We start from the raw sequence: 13,723 nt of genomic DNA on the forward strand, positions 1-13,723 counted from the left end.
AGAGTTTTGCTCCTGACAGCTGAAACAGCCGCCTGCAACTGAAACCCAAGTCTGGACATTTAAGCGGGTACAAAATTCAACACCTTGCTTCTGGAAGTTCTTCCACTAACTTGTCTTCAAGTTCTCAATTTAATAGAAGTTGCCAACTGTAATTTGAATGTTTTACATTAAATTACAACTCGATTCTATGTCTTCAGAAGCCCAAATTTCAAGCCTTGAAGCGTATGAAGGGCAGTGGCCAGGAGTCAGAATAACCCTGTAAATCAGAGGAGCAGGAAGCTGCCCAGGAAGGCTCTGAGAGATGATGGAGCTGTGAACGTCTGAGGAGAGGCCACGGGACTGCTCAGTTACATCTGCTGTTGGAAGTCCTGGGAACGATGCTCACGCTGGAATTCCCCACTAAGCAAACCTCATGCTAGGCTCCAGGGTGAGCTGGAGCTACTGGGCTGAGTGACTGAGCTCAGCTGCTGCAGGGACCCCACGCATACAGGTACAGGTGTGTGTGATTAAAGTTGTTATGGGTGTTCTCTTACTTGTTTTTCCCCCTTCCTGGTGGACTCCTCTCCAGCCAGAGAAGGCAGCAAGGTGAGGCCATAGGTGCTGCCCTGCTCCTGTCAGTGCTTCTGAGTCCCTGTGGCAGTGGCCATGCACATGTGCAGAGGTACTGGGGGGGGTGCCTGCTGCAAAGGTGCTGATAATGACCCTGGGCCTATGGAGCATCGACCCCTACTGTACTCTTGCATGTTTTTCTCTCGCACTTACATAATTAAGACAATGACTCGGCTAGAAGTGAAAGTTTTATTTAATAAATATAATTTTCATCAACCATTTTTAAAACAACTTCTACTGACCAAGCTGTACAATGAGCAAGCAGACTCGCTGTCAAAGAACCAAAAAGAACATGAGGCAGCCACAGTGTCAGAGGTCCAAAATTCTTTATACTATTATTGCTAGTTTCCAGTTGTCAATGCCCCTTAATTGCCTAAAATTAACATCTTAAGAAAGGTATTTCTTACAGAGATACTATCAGTCAAAATTTTTTTCTTCAAAAAAGTGGCAGAACTCGATCACACTTTAGTGATTTAGTGAAGAAACAGGAGTCTAGTTGATTTATTTTTACGTGCACAGGACCTACAAGCTCTCATAGGACCCGAACTAGGAATTGTAAAAATATATTCTTTGCTGTAGCTATGATATCTTATTTATACCTGAACATGAGTCTCATTTTTAACCATTTTCCCCTTTCTAAACTATTGTCCTGTGGGTTATCATTCCATCTCATTGCCAAAAGGTTGAGAACCTGCTGATGACAGAAATAATTTCCTTATAAATGGCTCATGAAAAATTACCCCACAGGCCCTTTAGGTGCACACACAGATCACACTTGGTGTCATAACAGTGTATTTCATTGCTTTCCACTTCTTGTTACAGATAGAGGTCTTCAGCCCATGGCCCCTCAAGTTTTATTCATGTCTATGCATTTATACAAACTGGAAACAACAAAAAAAGTCGTATCTACAGTGATGACAATTGTATGTACTTATTGTAATACAACATCATAGCATGGCGACAGCTAGAGCAAGGCGAATACTTCAATGTGGTGAGAACATTCCTTTTAACAAAAGCCACAGAAGCTCAGGCAGCACACACGGTCTCTCTACTGCGTTATTTTTCTGAAGCCTCTACGAGCAGTATTTAGCTGAAGGGAAAGATCTATGGAAAGCAGAAGCCTTGCAAATACCCGTGCGAATGCTTCTAAGATGATTGACGGCAAGAGTTGATGCAGCCATGAGCATCCAATCTTTCCTCCTCCTGTTATAAATTGAGTCATTCCCATAGAGAGCAGAAACCAGACAAATCATGCCACTGGAAGCAAACAACAGAAGCAAAGAACATACAAAACAACCAACAATCAAACATTCACAGAAAGGAAACAGATCTGCAAAGAAGTCTTCATGGGAAATCATTTAGGAACAGAAAAAAGGCTAAAATTAGTCCATAAGGAACAGTTCGCCCAGCTCTAGGAATAACCCCTTTAAAACAATGCTGTCTGTGTCACATGGCAGTGGCGAGTGCAGTGACGATGGTGTGAGAGGTCCCAGGTATTGTACACCAAGGAAACAAGACTCTCAAAATAAATGGTTCAGAAGCACAGTATGATTGAACACTGAATTTCACCAAAATCACTAATATTTAGAAGTACAGAAGTATCAGATAAAGCTATTAAAAAATAATGTAGACTACAGCTTTGAGGCATTTCTAACACTAGAAAATGAGATATTTTTTTCCCCAATATAGAAGTTATACTGTCATAAAAAACCATGTTTGAAAGTATTACCAAAGGTTTCCAGTAAGAAATTATAGTTGCCTAATATGCATTCTAAGTTGCATAATCTCGTCTCAAATCAACCTTTTCACTAGAAAACAAGAAATCATTCTGAAAATGTAAAGCCAAAGTTTTCAGCATTCCTTCCTTTGCATTTTGTTCCCCCTCCCTCCCCATAAGCTTAAAAAATATACAGAATATTTTAAGCAGAATATTTACATTTCAGTTTGTGAAGCAATTCAGAACATCTTCCCACTTAATCTTTTCCACAGTACCCTTCAAAAAGTGTAAGTTTGGCAACTATGTTTTCCTAAGTAACAGAAGCAAAACCCTATTTTCACAGAACAAGAACTAAAATCTGCTGAGAACTCAGTCCTGTTCTCAAGGTGGCTATGGAGAAGGTGCTTCTTCAGAGACACTGCATAGTGAAGTGACTATACACCACTCTTGCTTTTAACTACTATAGGCTCTTTACCACATGCTATGGATTTCAGAGGTAATTCTAAAACGTTTCCTCTCTATAGCAAACCCTCCCTCAGCCATTCATACTCTAACCCGGAGAGATGAATGCCAGCGTTACACTGAATTAGACGTATTTTGTTCAGTCTTCTTCATGAAGAATTCTACACTGTACCCAAAGCACAGTGAATGGTTTCATACACTTCAGCAGCCAAAGAAATACACAAAAATCTTTCTTCCTTGAATAGAAGCAATTTTAAAAGATTTGTGACATCAGTACAAAAACAGTCACTTTTTCCATCCAAAATATTTGTCAGACCAAAAAATCTGGTCTTATGCAAACCAATTCTATGTTCTTACTAAATGAGAAGTTACTGATTTAGATTTACTGCAAATAGAAAAATATACCTTGGCAGACAGATGGATTCTTAAGTTCTTCCTGAATTGTTTAAATGCATGTTTCTTCGGTAACCTTACAAACACTGGGAAAAGGGAAAGTAAGGGGAAAGGGAGAAGGGGAGATGGAAGGTTTTAAAGAAACACATAATGAACGTAAATTATTCTTCAATATAGGACTGTGCTGCTTTGTGCAAATAAAATTAACATATTTGTGTGGTAAAAGCCAAAATACATTTATGTACAGAGCTGAGCCAATCTAAATGCTTGGAGCGGGGTTGTATATCAAAGCCTCTGCCTTCTACTATACCCAGTTTCTATTCCAATACACGATACACTAACCACGCAGACTAATGAGGTTACACGGTCACACAAACTGACTGGATGATTAGAATGCTATGGTTGACATGGACAGACAAATACTTCTGAAAACTGAAACACTGTGATTTAGACAAACGATACTAAACAGCAGATATCTGATTAGAGAATTTTTAAAAAATTATTTATTTCCTAGGTACCCATGGCAGTATGAAGACTTCTAGAATGAGAAGCTACTAAGAAGAAAGCAATTATTTTAAAAACAGATTTAATTATATATGTATGATATATAAAGAGTTACAGGTGTACATGAAATCCAAATGTATTTTGTTGCTACTGCCTATCTGGAGAAAAGGTTTCTTGGGGACTGGGGACATGACAATCAGCTTACTGAATCTCCACATAGGAATTGGGTTTCAAACTATATGCAGTCAGACATGTCCCATGTTAATACCTATTACACGGAGTAAGCAAGACTCAATTTTCAGCGATTCTTCATCATCTGGACACTCACTGTGGGGATCTAGCGTACAACTGACATTTTCAAGCTTAAGCTTCACTGCACTTACACATCTGAAGGCATGATACAGACATGAACTATGAACACCAAATTAAACACTTATTTGAAGGGAAATTTGCTATATTTTGATTGTTTCTTCTGTTCCATAATTAATTTTTAGAGCTTCTTAACCAATTTGGGAACTTGTCTTCATCTATACCAGTGGGATAGAAACCTCATGTACTACATGTTCAAGTCACTATGAGTTTCAAAACAAGGTTGCAATGACAGTTTCTTTACTACACAAACATTACCTTGAATAATGAGATCTTGAAAATACAGCAGTATCTGCAGCTTTCACTTTAGAGTGAAGCTTCCAGTCATTAATGCAAAAATAAAGTTCCATGAGGAGAAAGAATAGCACTTGAAGTCATGAACAAGAATAATGAAGAGCAGAGTTGTTTAGCGGTAAGAAACATCTGAAGCATTTGATACGAGGAAAGTCAGACCTCTTGAACATTTCCTCTCCTGCAGCTCACTGAACTTGGGAGAATTTGGGATAACTGTAACAAGAGGGAGACACTCCTCTGGCAGCAGCCTAGGCCCCACTGAGATGTCATACCGGGGTGGTTAAGATGTGTCTGCCTTGATTATGAAATACAAAGTATTTGCCACAGAATTTGCTTGGGAGACAGCACTTAAGTCAACAGTGGAAACTTGTGCAGGCAGGGTGAAAGCTGCTAATCCTGGTTTTGTCCAAATCCTACACTTAACCACATCTTTATTACAGAAATTCTTGTAGGTGTTATTTACAGTCTGATTGATTTGAAGTTTATTCTACCCAGAGATAATTTTAATATTCAGCTTTTACTGTCTGGCAGGAAGATTCTTCCAGTTACTGATGGGACTTCAGTGTCAGTGACTGACATAAAATTGGATATCCAAACATGGGTCAGAAGCAGCAGCATTTTTACCACTCTCCAGTCATAAAAACTGCCGTACCCAAGGCAATCTCTATGACAGCACCTCCAATTCATCTCCTACATCTAAAGGCAACCAATAGGTTTAGTCATCCCGGCTGAACGCGCAGGCAAATGTCAGCCCCAAACATGCAGACACGTTTATACTGGGAGAACAGATGTACCTGCAAGATGTACCATTCAAAGCTCCATCTGTGCAATTTGTTTTTATTGGCATACTCAGGTATCAAAACATTGCCATCAATGTCTCAGATCCTTCAGACATATGAAGATAATTAAGCATTAACTGTATCTTCAAAGTACAACATGACCAAATATAAATACATGAAAAAGAATAAAACATGCAAAAACTCCCCAACTTTAAAAGGATTAGTAATTCAAAAAATTTATGCTAGTGATACTTCAGCACAATCCACCAATTCTTACATATTTTTCCATGTCAGGATCAAGAACTGTTAACAAAACACACAGAGCATAATAAAAGATGACTGGCTTCTCGATTATACCTTAAGGGAACAATAATTGTTATAGCCCTTATTATTGCAGATTATCGATTTGTCAAAGTTAACAGTGTTTTCCAAAGCAATGACTAATATTTTGCCATTCATACACCAGCATAAATATTTGAATTGTATTTAATTCTCAAAAATTACTAAAGTGATTGCTTACAGAATACAGTAACCGTCCATGGAAATAACAAAATTGATTTGCAGACTGCTAAGACAGCATCTGTAAGAGACAGCTCAAAATTAATGTGTATGTTCAAAGTGAAGGGTCATTATGAAAAATGCATCTTTTTAAAAGTTCTGTGTGCAAATTCAGTTCTGTTGGATCATTCGAATTTGGGAGGAGAAAGATTTTGTCACTGTGCTACAATGACATCTCAAGTATCGAATGCAGGATTCCCAACTGCTCACATGGTAACAAAAAAGATTAGATGGTCAGAGGTAAAAACATTCCCTTACAAAAGAAAATTTTTTTTTAGCAATTTGTGGATATAATTAGAAAAAAAATACTGGAAGTGATTACTGTCCAGATGACTTATGCTAGGCCACAAGACAAGCCACAGTTTGCATTTAGAAGTCATGCTAGTCTTTTCTAGGGCAGGGATGAACTCACTTCAGAACCTACTACAGGTGTGTGAGCACCACATGGCTTCCACAAGGCATTTACAAATGTCCCTGTTAACAAGTGGGTGAGTCCATTGTGGAGAGAGTCAAGATGCTTCTGTCGTTGGCATAGAAGGGATCCGATGAACTCCATGATCTAAAGTAACAATAAAAGAAAAATTTGGCTGACTGGGAACTTAGAATCTAAAGGTGAGGAGAAAAGTCTATGAAACTGAGATAAAAGTGTTACGAGATTTGGCAAATGTAACTCTTAAAAAGATCGATCTATTAATTTCATGTAGGCACCTGCAATACATTCAAACCTTTGAAAACAGACTGCAATTAATCATGCCAACTATGTAATTAATAACTCTATGTTTACCTTTCTGGCAAAGTTTACTCACAGCGACAGATATTTTCATCACTATCAACAAAAATGACCAGAGGTTTATATGCCAGTTTTACAGCTAAAATGTTAGTACTGTGCCTCAAGGAAAATCTGAATGTTTCATGTGTAGGTTGAGGCGCTGTGCCTGCTAGGATCTGATACAGCCTGAGGTCATTCTAGGAAAGCCTTGTGGTATGTGCAGCTACCTGTGGTAACCCAGTAAACCGGTGTTCTAATGTCAAACATCCACGCTGCCTAAAGTTGTGGGTAGGCAAAACTCATCTACAGCCATGAATCTATTGCATTCTTTACGGTTGAATTTTAAGGCATCAGGAAAAACTACCTGACACATCACAGCTTTTGATTCAGATGGGATCTTGCAACGTCCTTCTCTTAAGGACAAATTGCTGCTTAGAAAGAATTACTGTATGTGAAAAGCTAAAAATAGAGGTTGGAAGGCAGGAAATCAAAATGTGACAAACTTATCCTTCAAATTTGCCTCTGTCAGAAATCTGCTGTTTCTTTAGAACTTTTACATGCGGTGCCTTGACACAAGTACCACTAATGGGAGTTCTGAACAATTCAGTAATGAATCCTACTGTACAGGAAGTGTATGTGACCCAGCATTCTTAGTATTTGAGTGACTGACAAGTTGACAGACAATTTGATGGAACAGACAGACAAAAATGCATTTTATCATACCACACCACACATTTATATGCTAACTGGTAAATGAAGCTATATAGAAAATACTTCTCAAATACATTTAACAAGCAGTAAATTAAGTACAAGAGACTATATTCCTGTGGCCCACTACTCCAAGCATTTGTACAACTTTGATTCAAAGTTTCTATCAGTATTTGATACCACGTTTGATTTCAGTTATCATATTTGACAGAATATCAGGAGCGCAGAATACAACACAAGCTACCTACAGCAACGTTAATTAAAATAGTGCTCTTCATTCTACAGCACTCTCACAGACAATATATTTATCAGCATCACTTCATTTGACAAAAGTAATTTGCAGCTACCTCCTGGTTGAATAAGCAGCTGTTTTATAAAGCACAAGTGCTCAAAAGACCATCCTGCCTGGGACTGCACAATCTTCTGAGGATACCAGCTTTAGGTAAAAATCAAAGCAGACCAAGCTCATGAACGAAGGGTAAACAATTTCAAAAGCATTTTTTAAATCATCAAAGAGATTTCTTAACCTTTCACAACCTGTAACTGCCTCAAGTGATTTAAGCAACTAGTACATTAAAAATAAACAAATACTTTCACATATTACCAGGAATGTGTAAGCAAAAAAAATAATCTTAGTACCTTGACTTTTAGACTAGTGTTCAAGTGTCAGTACTGAGTGGAAGGACCTGAAGTCATTAAGAGAGCAAGTAAGACTGAAATTTAAAAAACCAAGTCTTTTCTAGTTGTACTGTACATAAATCTAAGTAAAATTAGAAGATGGTTCAGAGTAATTTCAAACAGAGGCAGAAGTAAAAACTACAGAACTTCAAGCTCTTAGTGTAGCACCGACAGTTTTGCATATTCATTAAACATAATACTAACTTCTGTGTTCTAACAATTCTAGGCTTATTCAGCTAGATGGAACTTTGTCAGAAAATTACATGAAGTAAGCAGACAAGAAACATAAGAAAAAGCAGCCTTAAAAAAGTGTTTAATATTCTGTCAAATATGAATTATCTTCAATAAATATTTGTAAGTTTTTAAAGAAAGAAAAATTGAGTGGAAAACAAGAGGAAATTGTAAAAATGTAAACACACTGCAGAAAATAAACACAGAATACCTACCTTGTAAGACTACATATATTACTAAGGCAAATGTTAACTAAAAATCTGCCCTAATTTGATATTAATAAATGAAAAAAGTAACATGAGTAGTTCCTCATTTGAAAAGCACAGTTTTACACAGAAGTGGAAAACAATACAAAAAAATGTAGAGCGACTGCTACAAAAATGTTGATTTTTAGACCAATTAAATGCTCACCTTGTAGATTAAAAATTCTATTAAATTGTTTATTTTATACATCATGCCCACTTTCTATACAGCAAGAGTTTGAATTAAAAAATGTATTAAATCATAACAGTTCATTTTTCATATGGAATGAAACATTTTGCATAATCATACCCTAGATTTGTAGAAATGTTGAATAAATTTCATAAGCAAGCCAGAAGAGAGAAACTGAAACCAGAGACACTGTGTTGTTCAACACAAGAGTTCAAATCAGATGTACTACACACCATGTCAATACCTAAAGGCAGAATCAGAACTGACAAAGCTTGTCAGTGAAAATTACCCACACAAGATTTTATACTCAGTGAATGATATCACAACCTTTAACCAAAGGAGAAAGTTGTTCAAATAGAAAATAAGTTTCCTTGAAAATGTGTGAAGTGCAACTTTTTCAGGTTTACCTTTTGACCAGTGAAGGACCATGATATCATTCAGGGACTGAGAGATTACGATGTACAAAGGACTATTTTTATTTCTACCCCCAAATATTTCCATGTTTGTTAGCTATCCCTCTTTATTTGGAAAAGGGGAGGTGGCACATTAGCAGATTTAATAAGAGCTTTTCTCACAGTTATGCTGATTGCAAGAGCAGTACTGCTCCTTAGATGTATTTGATCACTCTAACGTGCTTTTAACCCATTGAGGTTTGTTCCACATGGGGTTGGTGAAGGAAGCAAGATTCATTTAGCACATACTTTGGAATGGCACACATGAATTTGACAATATACCTTCCAGAACAAAAAAAAAAAAAAAAAAAAAAAGTTTAAAATTCTTAGAACCTGAAGGCTCTGTTCTGTCAATTACTCTGATTTTAGAAATAGATTATAAAAGTTATACTACAAAAATATTTCATCTTCATATCAATCAATGGCTGAAAGATTTAAATACTCTCCTTCTAACAATGAGGTTATATTTAAGGGGGGGAGTGTGAGCCTTTTGTATATCTTCAGGAGTAACGCAAGCTCCAAGGCAAATATTTGGAGGTTGTACATCAAGAACCAAAGGGAAAAGTCTTTTGACTTTACAAACAACTCCTGATTTGTGAATGAAAAAAAAATATTAAAAAAAGAGAACAAAATCAGCGCAAGGCTTGATTTTCTAAAGAGAAGAATGTACAAATTAAGAGAGATTACGACAGATACAACACAAGAACTTGCAGTAAGCCGAACTAAACGTTTTAACAGAGATCTTTTGAAAACTGTTTTTCCCCCTCCCCATCCCAAAAGAAAGCACTCAAAAAGAAACAAGAAACTATTCTTTTAGGATGAAAAAGTACAATAAAGAGTTGTATTTCCTACTTAAATAAGCAAAACCTGCAGCTGGTTTGCTAGACATCTATTGCTGCAGGCTCATCAGGTTCCAGTTTATAGGAGAATCGTCTGCAGCAAAGGCTATTGAGAGAAATGCCACACCTGTTGACCCGGGTTGGACTACATCTGCCCATTAGTCGTTCCAGCATTCTTCTAACAGATGTGCATGCTGTTTCCCCATCTGAGAAGCAGCACATGGAGTCCAAGCAGTTGATACCTGAACCTGCCTCAGTAAGCTGGAAGGAGAAAAAAAAAAAAAAAAATTAAAAAAAAAAATCAGTACTTACAGATTCTAGCAATGAAGATGTTACCAGAAAACACTTAGGAAAAGCAGGTTTTCTTAAAGTTAGAGTGTTGAATATTTTTCAATTTTACAGGAGAACTACAATGATGGCTAACATTACCATTTCCTTTACTAAAAAAAAAAAATATTTGATCTTCTCCCAAGGTTTGAATGCAGCCTTGGTGAGCATATGGAAATCGTTTAGCACCATCTCTGCTTAATCTTGGAAATACACTGGTTAGAAATTCTCTGCATTACAGCTATAATGAATGTTTGGAGCAGTGTCATGCAGTTTAAGCTGTGATGCCTTGATTACCCTCAGCGCAGGTACAACAATTTATACAAGCTGCAGGTCTGCCCTTTTTTAAGGGAAATCTATCAAGAGGAAGCTTCAAATCAGGGCTGCAGAAAACAATGCAGCAACCTGATCGTAAGTAGTAATTTTTCCTTAAGAAGTGCAGAATGCAACTTCCTATAGTAATTTAAATTATATCACTACCATAGATACCCTTGGCTCGGTAAGGAACAAAAGCACATTCCTGATTTTGTGACTGTCTTTTACCTAAATGCAAACAAGGCTGATGTTAGAAAGGTTCAGTCATGTTCATGTCAGCATGAAGAATAATTCCACATTAGCATAACAGACTTTCTATTGTTCATTCTCTATAGACAGGAAAAAGACCCAAACAAAATGAAAGCAGTAATACAGAGATGGATGTGTTTAAGTCAAGTGCCATCTATCAGTGTGCTCCTCTATTATTATTGCACACTAGTTAACTGCAGCATAACTATAATCTAACTGAAATCTAGTACTGCTGGAGAGAGAATAAGCAAAACTGACTTCAGTATCTTTTCCAAAAGGAACTAGAAATGTGGAGTTTTAATTTAATTTCATGTTTTACTTTAATCTGAAACTCTCCATGAGAGCATCCTGTCAGACAAATGCCAAACACACTGGATAAATTTAAGCATCCATTATCTTCACCTCACTCTCAGACACCATGAATGAAGACATCTGGGAGGAGGCATCATAATCTATGACAGAACACGGCTCACTTACGAGCTCCCCCCAGTTTTTCACCATGTGACCAAAGGTGGCTGACATTTGTCCAAAAACTTTGGTTTCCAATCCCAGTTTCTTTCACGCCACCCACACTTGCCCAACCCTGCAAGGAAAGCAAAGAACCTATTTCCTGTGGGAACACTTTACTGTGATTGGACATGTTCCTTTCTAATCGCCCTGAAACAGGCAAGCACACAGATTACAGCTTCCTAACAGAACAATTCCTATACTACAAAGAAGAGATAGCTAACAGAAACAAGAGGCATTTGGAAATACAAGAGAAAAATCCCTGAACTGGTGTTTCCATGCATCATTTCCTATGTCCGCTGCTTCCCTCAGCTCTGGTCTGCATTCCCCATGGTGCCTCCAGATCTTCCCATCACACTGCCTCACATGATGCTTGCAGGATTGCCAGTTAGCAAAGCCTGACAAACAGAAACCCTTGATTTGGTTGCTACACTCGGAGGCCATGAATGAGTGCAGGCAGCACACACACTTCTGATTAACTCGCACTCATTTGGGAGCTCTTCTGGACGCAAAATGAACGTTTACTATGACAATGAACTTCTGTAAATATCTGAGAGGCAGGAGCAGAAGCACTGCAACCGACAGGTCTAAAAGGGGTTTCTGATTAAACCAAACCAAAACAAGCCTTAACAGAGCTTCGGAGCCTGAACGCCCTTATTTGATGACGACATCAAGTCATGATTGTACTGTCCCAGAAGATGCCATAACTAGGAACAGCACAACCTGCAGCATTGCCATACTAGCACATATGACCTTCAGAGTCACTTCACTCTGCGCTCACAGTGTATAAGAACAGAAACTACAGAACAGAAATAGGAATTCCTATTAGGAGGTCAGAAAGCAAACTCCCTGCTGCACATGCAGTGATCTTCACGGTTGCGTTCACAGCAATACAAAAACTCTCAACATTCCTACATTTAGGATATCAAAAAGAATATTTAGTCCATCCATTACCTTGAAGCAGACCAAGTAATACCTTTGAAGTTATTGTGAAAGGTCATATTACAGTGGTTGTATGTAGTATCAGATGGACCAGACATTTTTTTCCCCTAGAATCTGCTGACCTGAGAGCTAGCCTGAGTCCTAGGTGGCAGAAAGAGGAAGCAAGAGCAACCTAAGCAAGCTCCCAAGGGGTGAACTCTCAGCTCTGGATTTTGGAGAGCTGGTGTCTCTTCCTTCATGAGAATCTCCTTTGTTCTTAAGTTAGATACTCACAAAAAGCTAGGATCATGCTTGAACCACAATTTATGGAAAAGTTAATACTACCCTCTTTTAAAAAACAGAAAATGTGACCTTACATAAGCCTGGAAACAACACTTATGTTTTATCAAACTCACAATTAAGTGTAGAGTAACCCTGGGAAACCATTAAGGACAACATAAAAATAAATTCAATTTTATGTGCAGATATATTGTGTATCACTGCCTGTTGAATGTGGATTTTTATATTGTATCTACTACCTGGAAGGAAAATGCTTATATTATGCTAAAGAGTCCCTTTTCTTACTTTTCTCTCAGTGGCAGACAATTATGATCATAGTTTTTTTATCAAAGTAAAACCTGGCATGGTAAGGCAGTAGAGCATAATGGTCTCTGATGATCTAAACCAAACCCTCAGGAACAAAAGGCAGGAGAGACAATGCTTTTTAAAAAAAATAAAAATAATCAGTAAGTATAGAGAAATATTTGTTATTATTCCTATTTGGTCTGCAAATAAAGGATTTTCATAAGGCAAGATCCAGTATCACAATAAACATAATACTTTATATGATAATGGCCCATTTCATGTAATAAATCAAAAAGCAACTGAAGTGCAGAAGAATGATTCAGCTTGATAAAGAAAAAAATCAAACCCACACACCATGATGCAAATTTTCTCGTAGATACCAAAAACATGAGTATTTTGGAGATGGTGCCATGACTGTCTATATATGATATATATAAATATATATGTATATACACACACATTAGGTAGAGTGGGAGTACTACCTAGTGAACGTAAGAACTGTCGGGTAGGCTAGATGGATCTAGCAGTTGCCTATTGTCCTCCCCTCTGTGCCTGCTTTCAGCAAAGTCACATGCTGAGCTGACTGAACCCTTATCTTCTTCCATCTAGAAGGACAGAAAAGCAACAAATCTTATAAAGCACCATGCTTGCATTGCTTTAACTGTTACCATTTTTATACGAATTTTCATTTTACAGATCTGTTCCTGAGAGAACAAGGCATATTTACAAGGTAAAAAGGCAATTTTTTTCAAGTTAGTCGGTGGATCAAACACAGCTTATCAGTGCAAAAGTATCAGAAGTTTTCCATCTTTCTGTGCACCACAGACTACAAAAGGGGAAAACCCAACAGATTTGAAATCTACTTCAAATTTTCAGATGTTGGTTTCAGATTTTTGAGTTTTATTTGTTTCCCCCCCTTCTAACGAAAGGGACGATTTCAGTTTGTTTGTCTTACTACAGGGTATTTTATACACCACAAGACAGACATTTCGACTAAACATTTAATCACACTGAAATACACAGTT

General features: G+C 37.5%; 1 protein-coding gene across 6 annotated transcripts in view; it reads right to left on the minus strand.

Annotated features, from left to right (window-relative positions):
• Positions 1 to 790: 790 nt before the first annotated feature.
• Positions 791 to 13,723, minus strand: part of ATP11B (ATPase phospholipid transporting 11B (putative)) — a 69,587-nt gene continuing 56,654 nt past the window's right edge. For 2 of the 6 annotated variants that reach the window (XM_074912530.1, XM_074912529.1), the window contains 2 exons: positions 9,922 to 10,055; positions 791 to 3,267 (listed from right to left, as the gene is read on the minus strand). In XM_074912530.1, the coding sequence (XP_074768631.1) occupies positions 3,234 to 3,267; positions 9,922 to 10,055 (168 nt within the window). In that variant the 3' untranslated portion in view covers positions 791 to 3,233. Of the gene's footprint in view, positions 6,245 to 8,497; positions 10,056 to 13,180; positions 13,304 to 13,723 lie in introns of those variants that run through there. The other 4 variants (XM_074912531.1, XM_074912528.1, XM_074912532.1 and 1 more) reach the window with 4 other exon arrangements.

Source organism: Athene noctua, chromosome 8 (genome assembly GCF_965140245.1).
Source record: "Athene noctua chromosome 8, bAthNoc1.hap1.1, whole genome shotgun sequence".
Taxonomy (NCBI): Eukaryota; Metazoa; Chordata; class Aves; order Strigiformes; family Strigidae; genus Athene; species Athene noctua.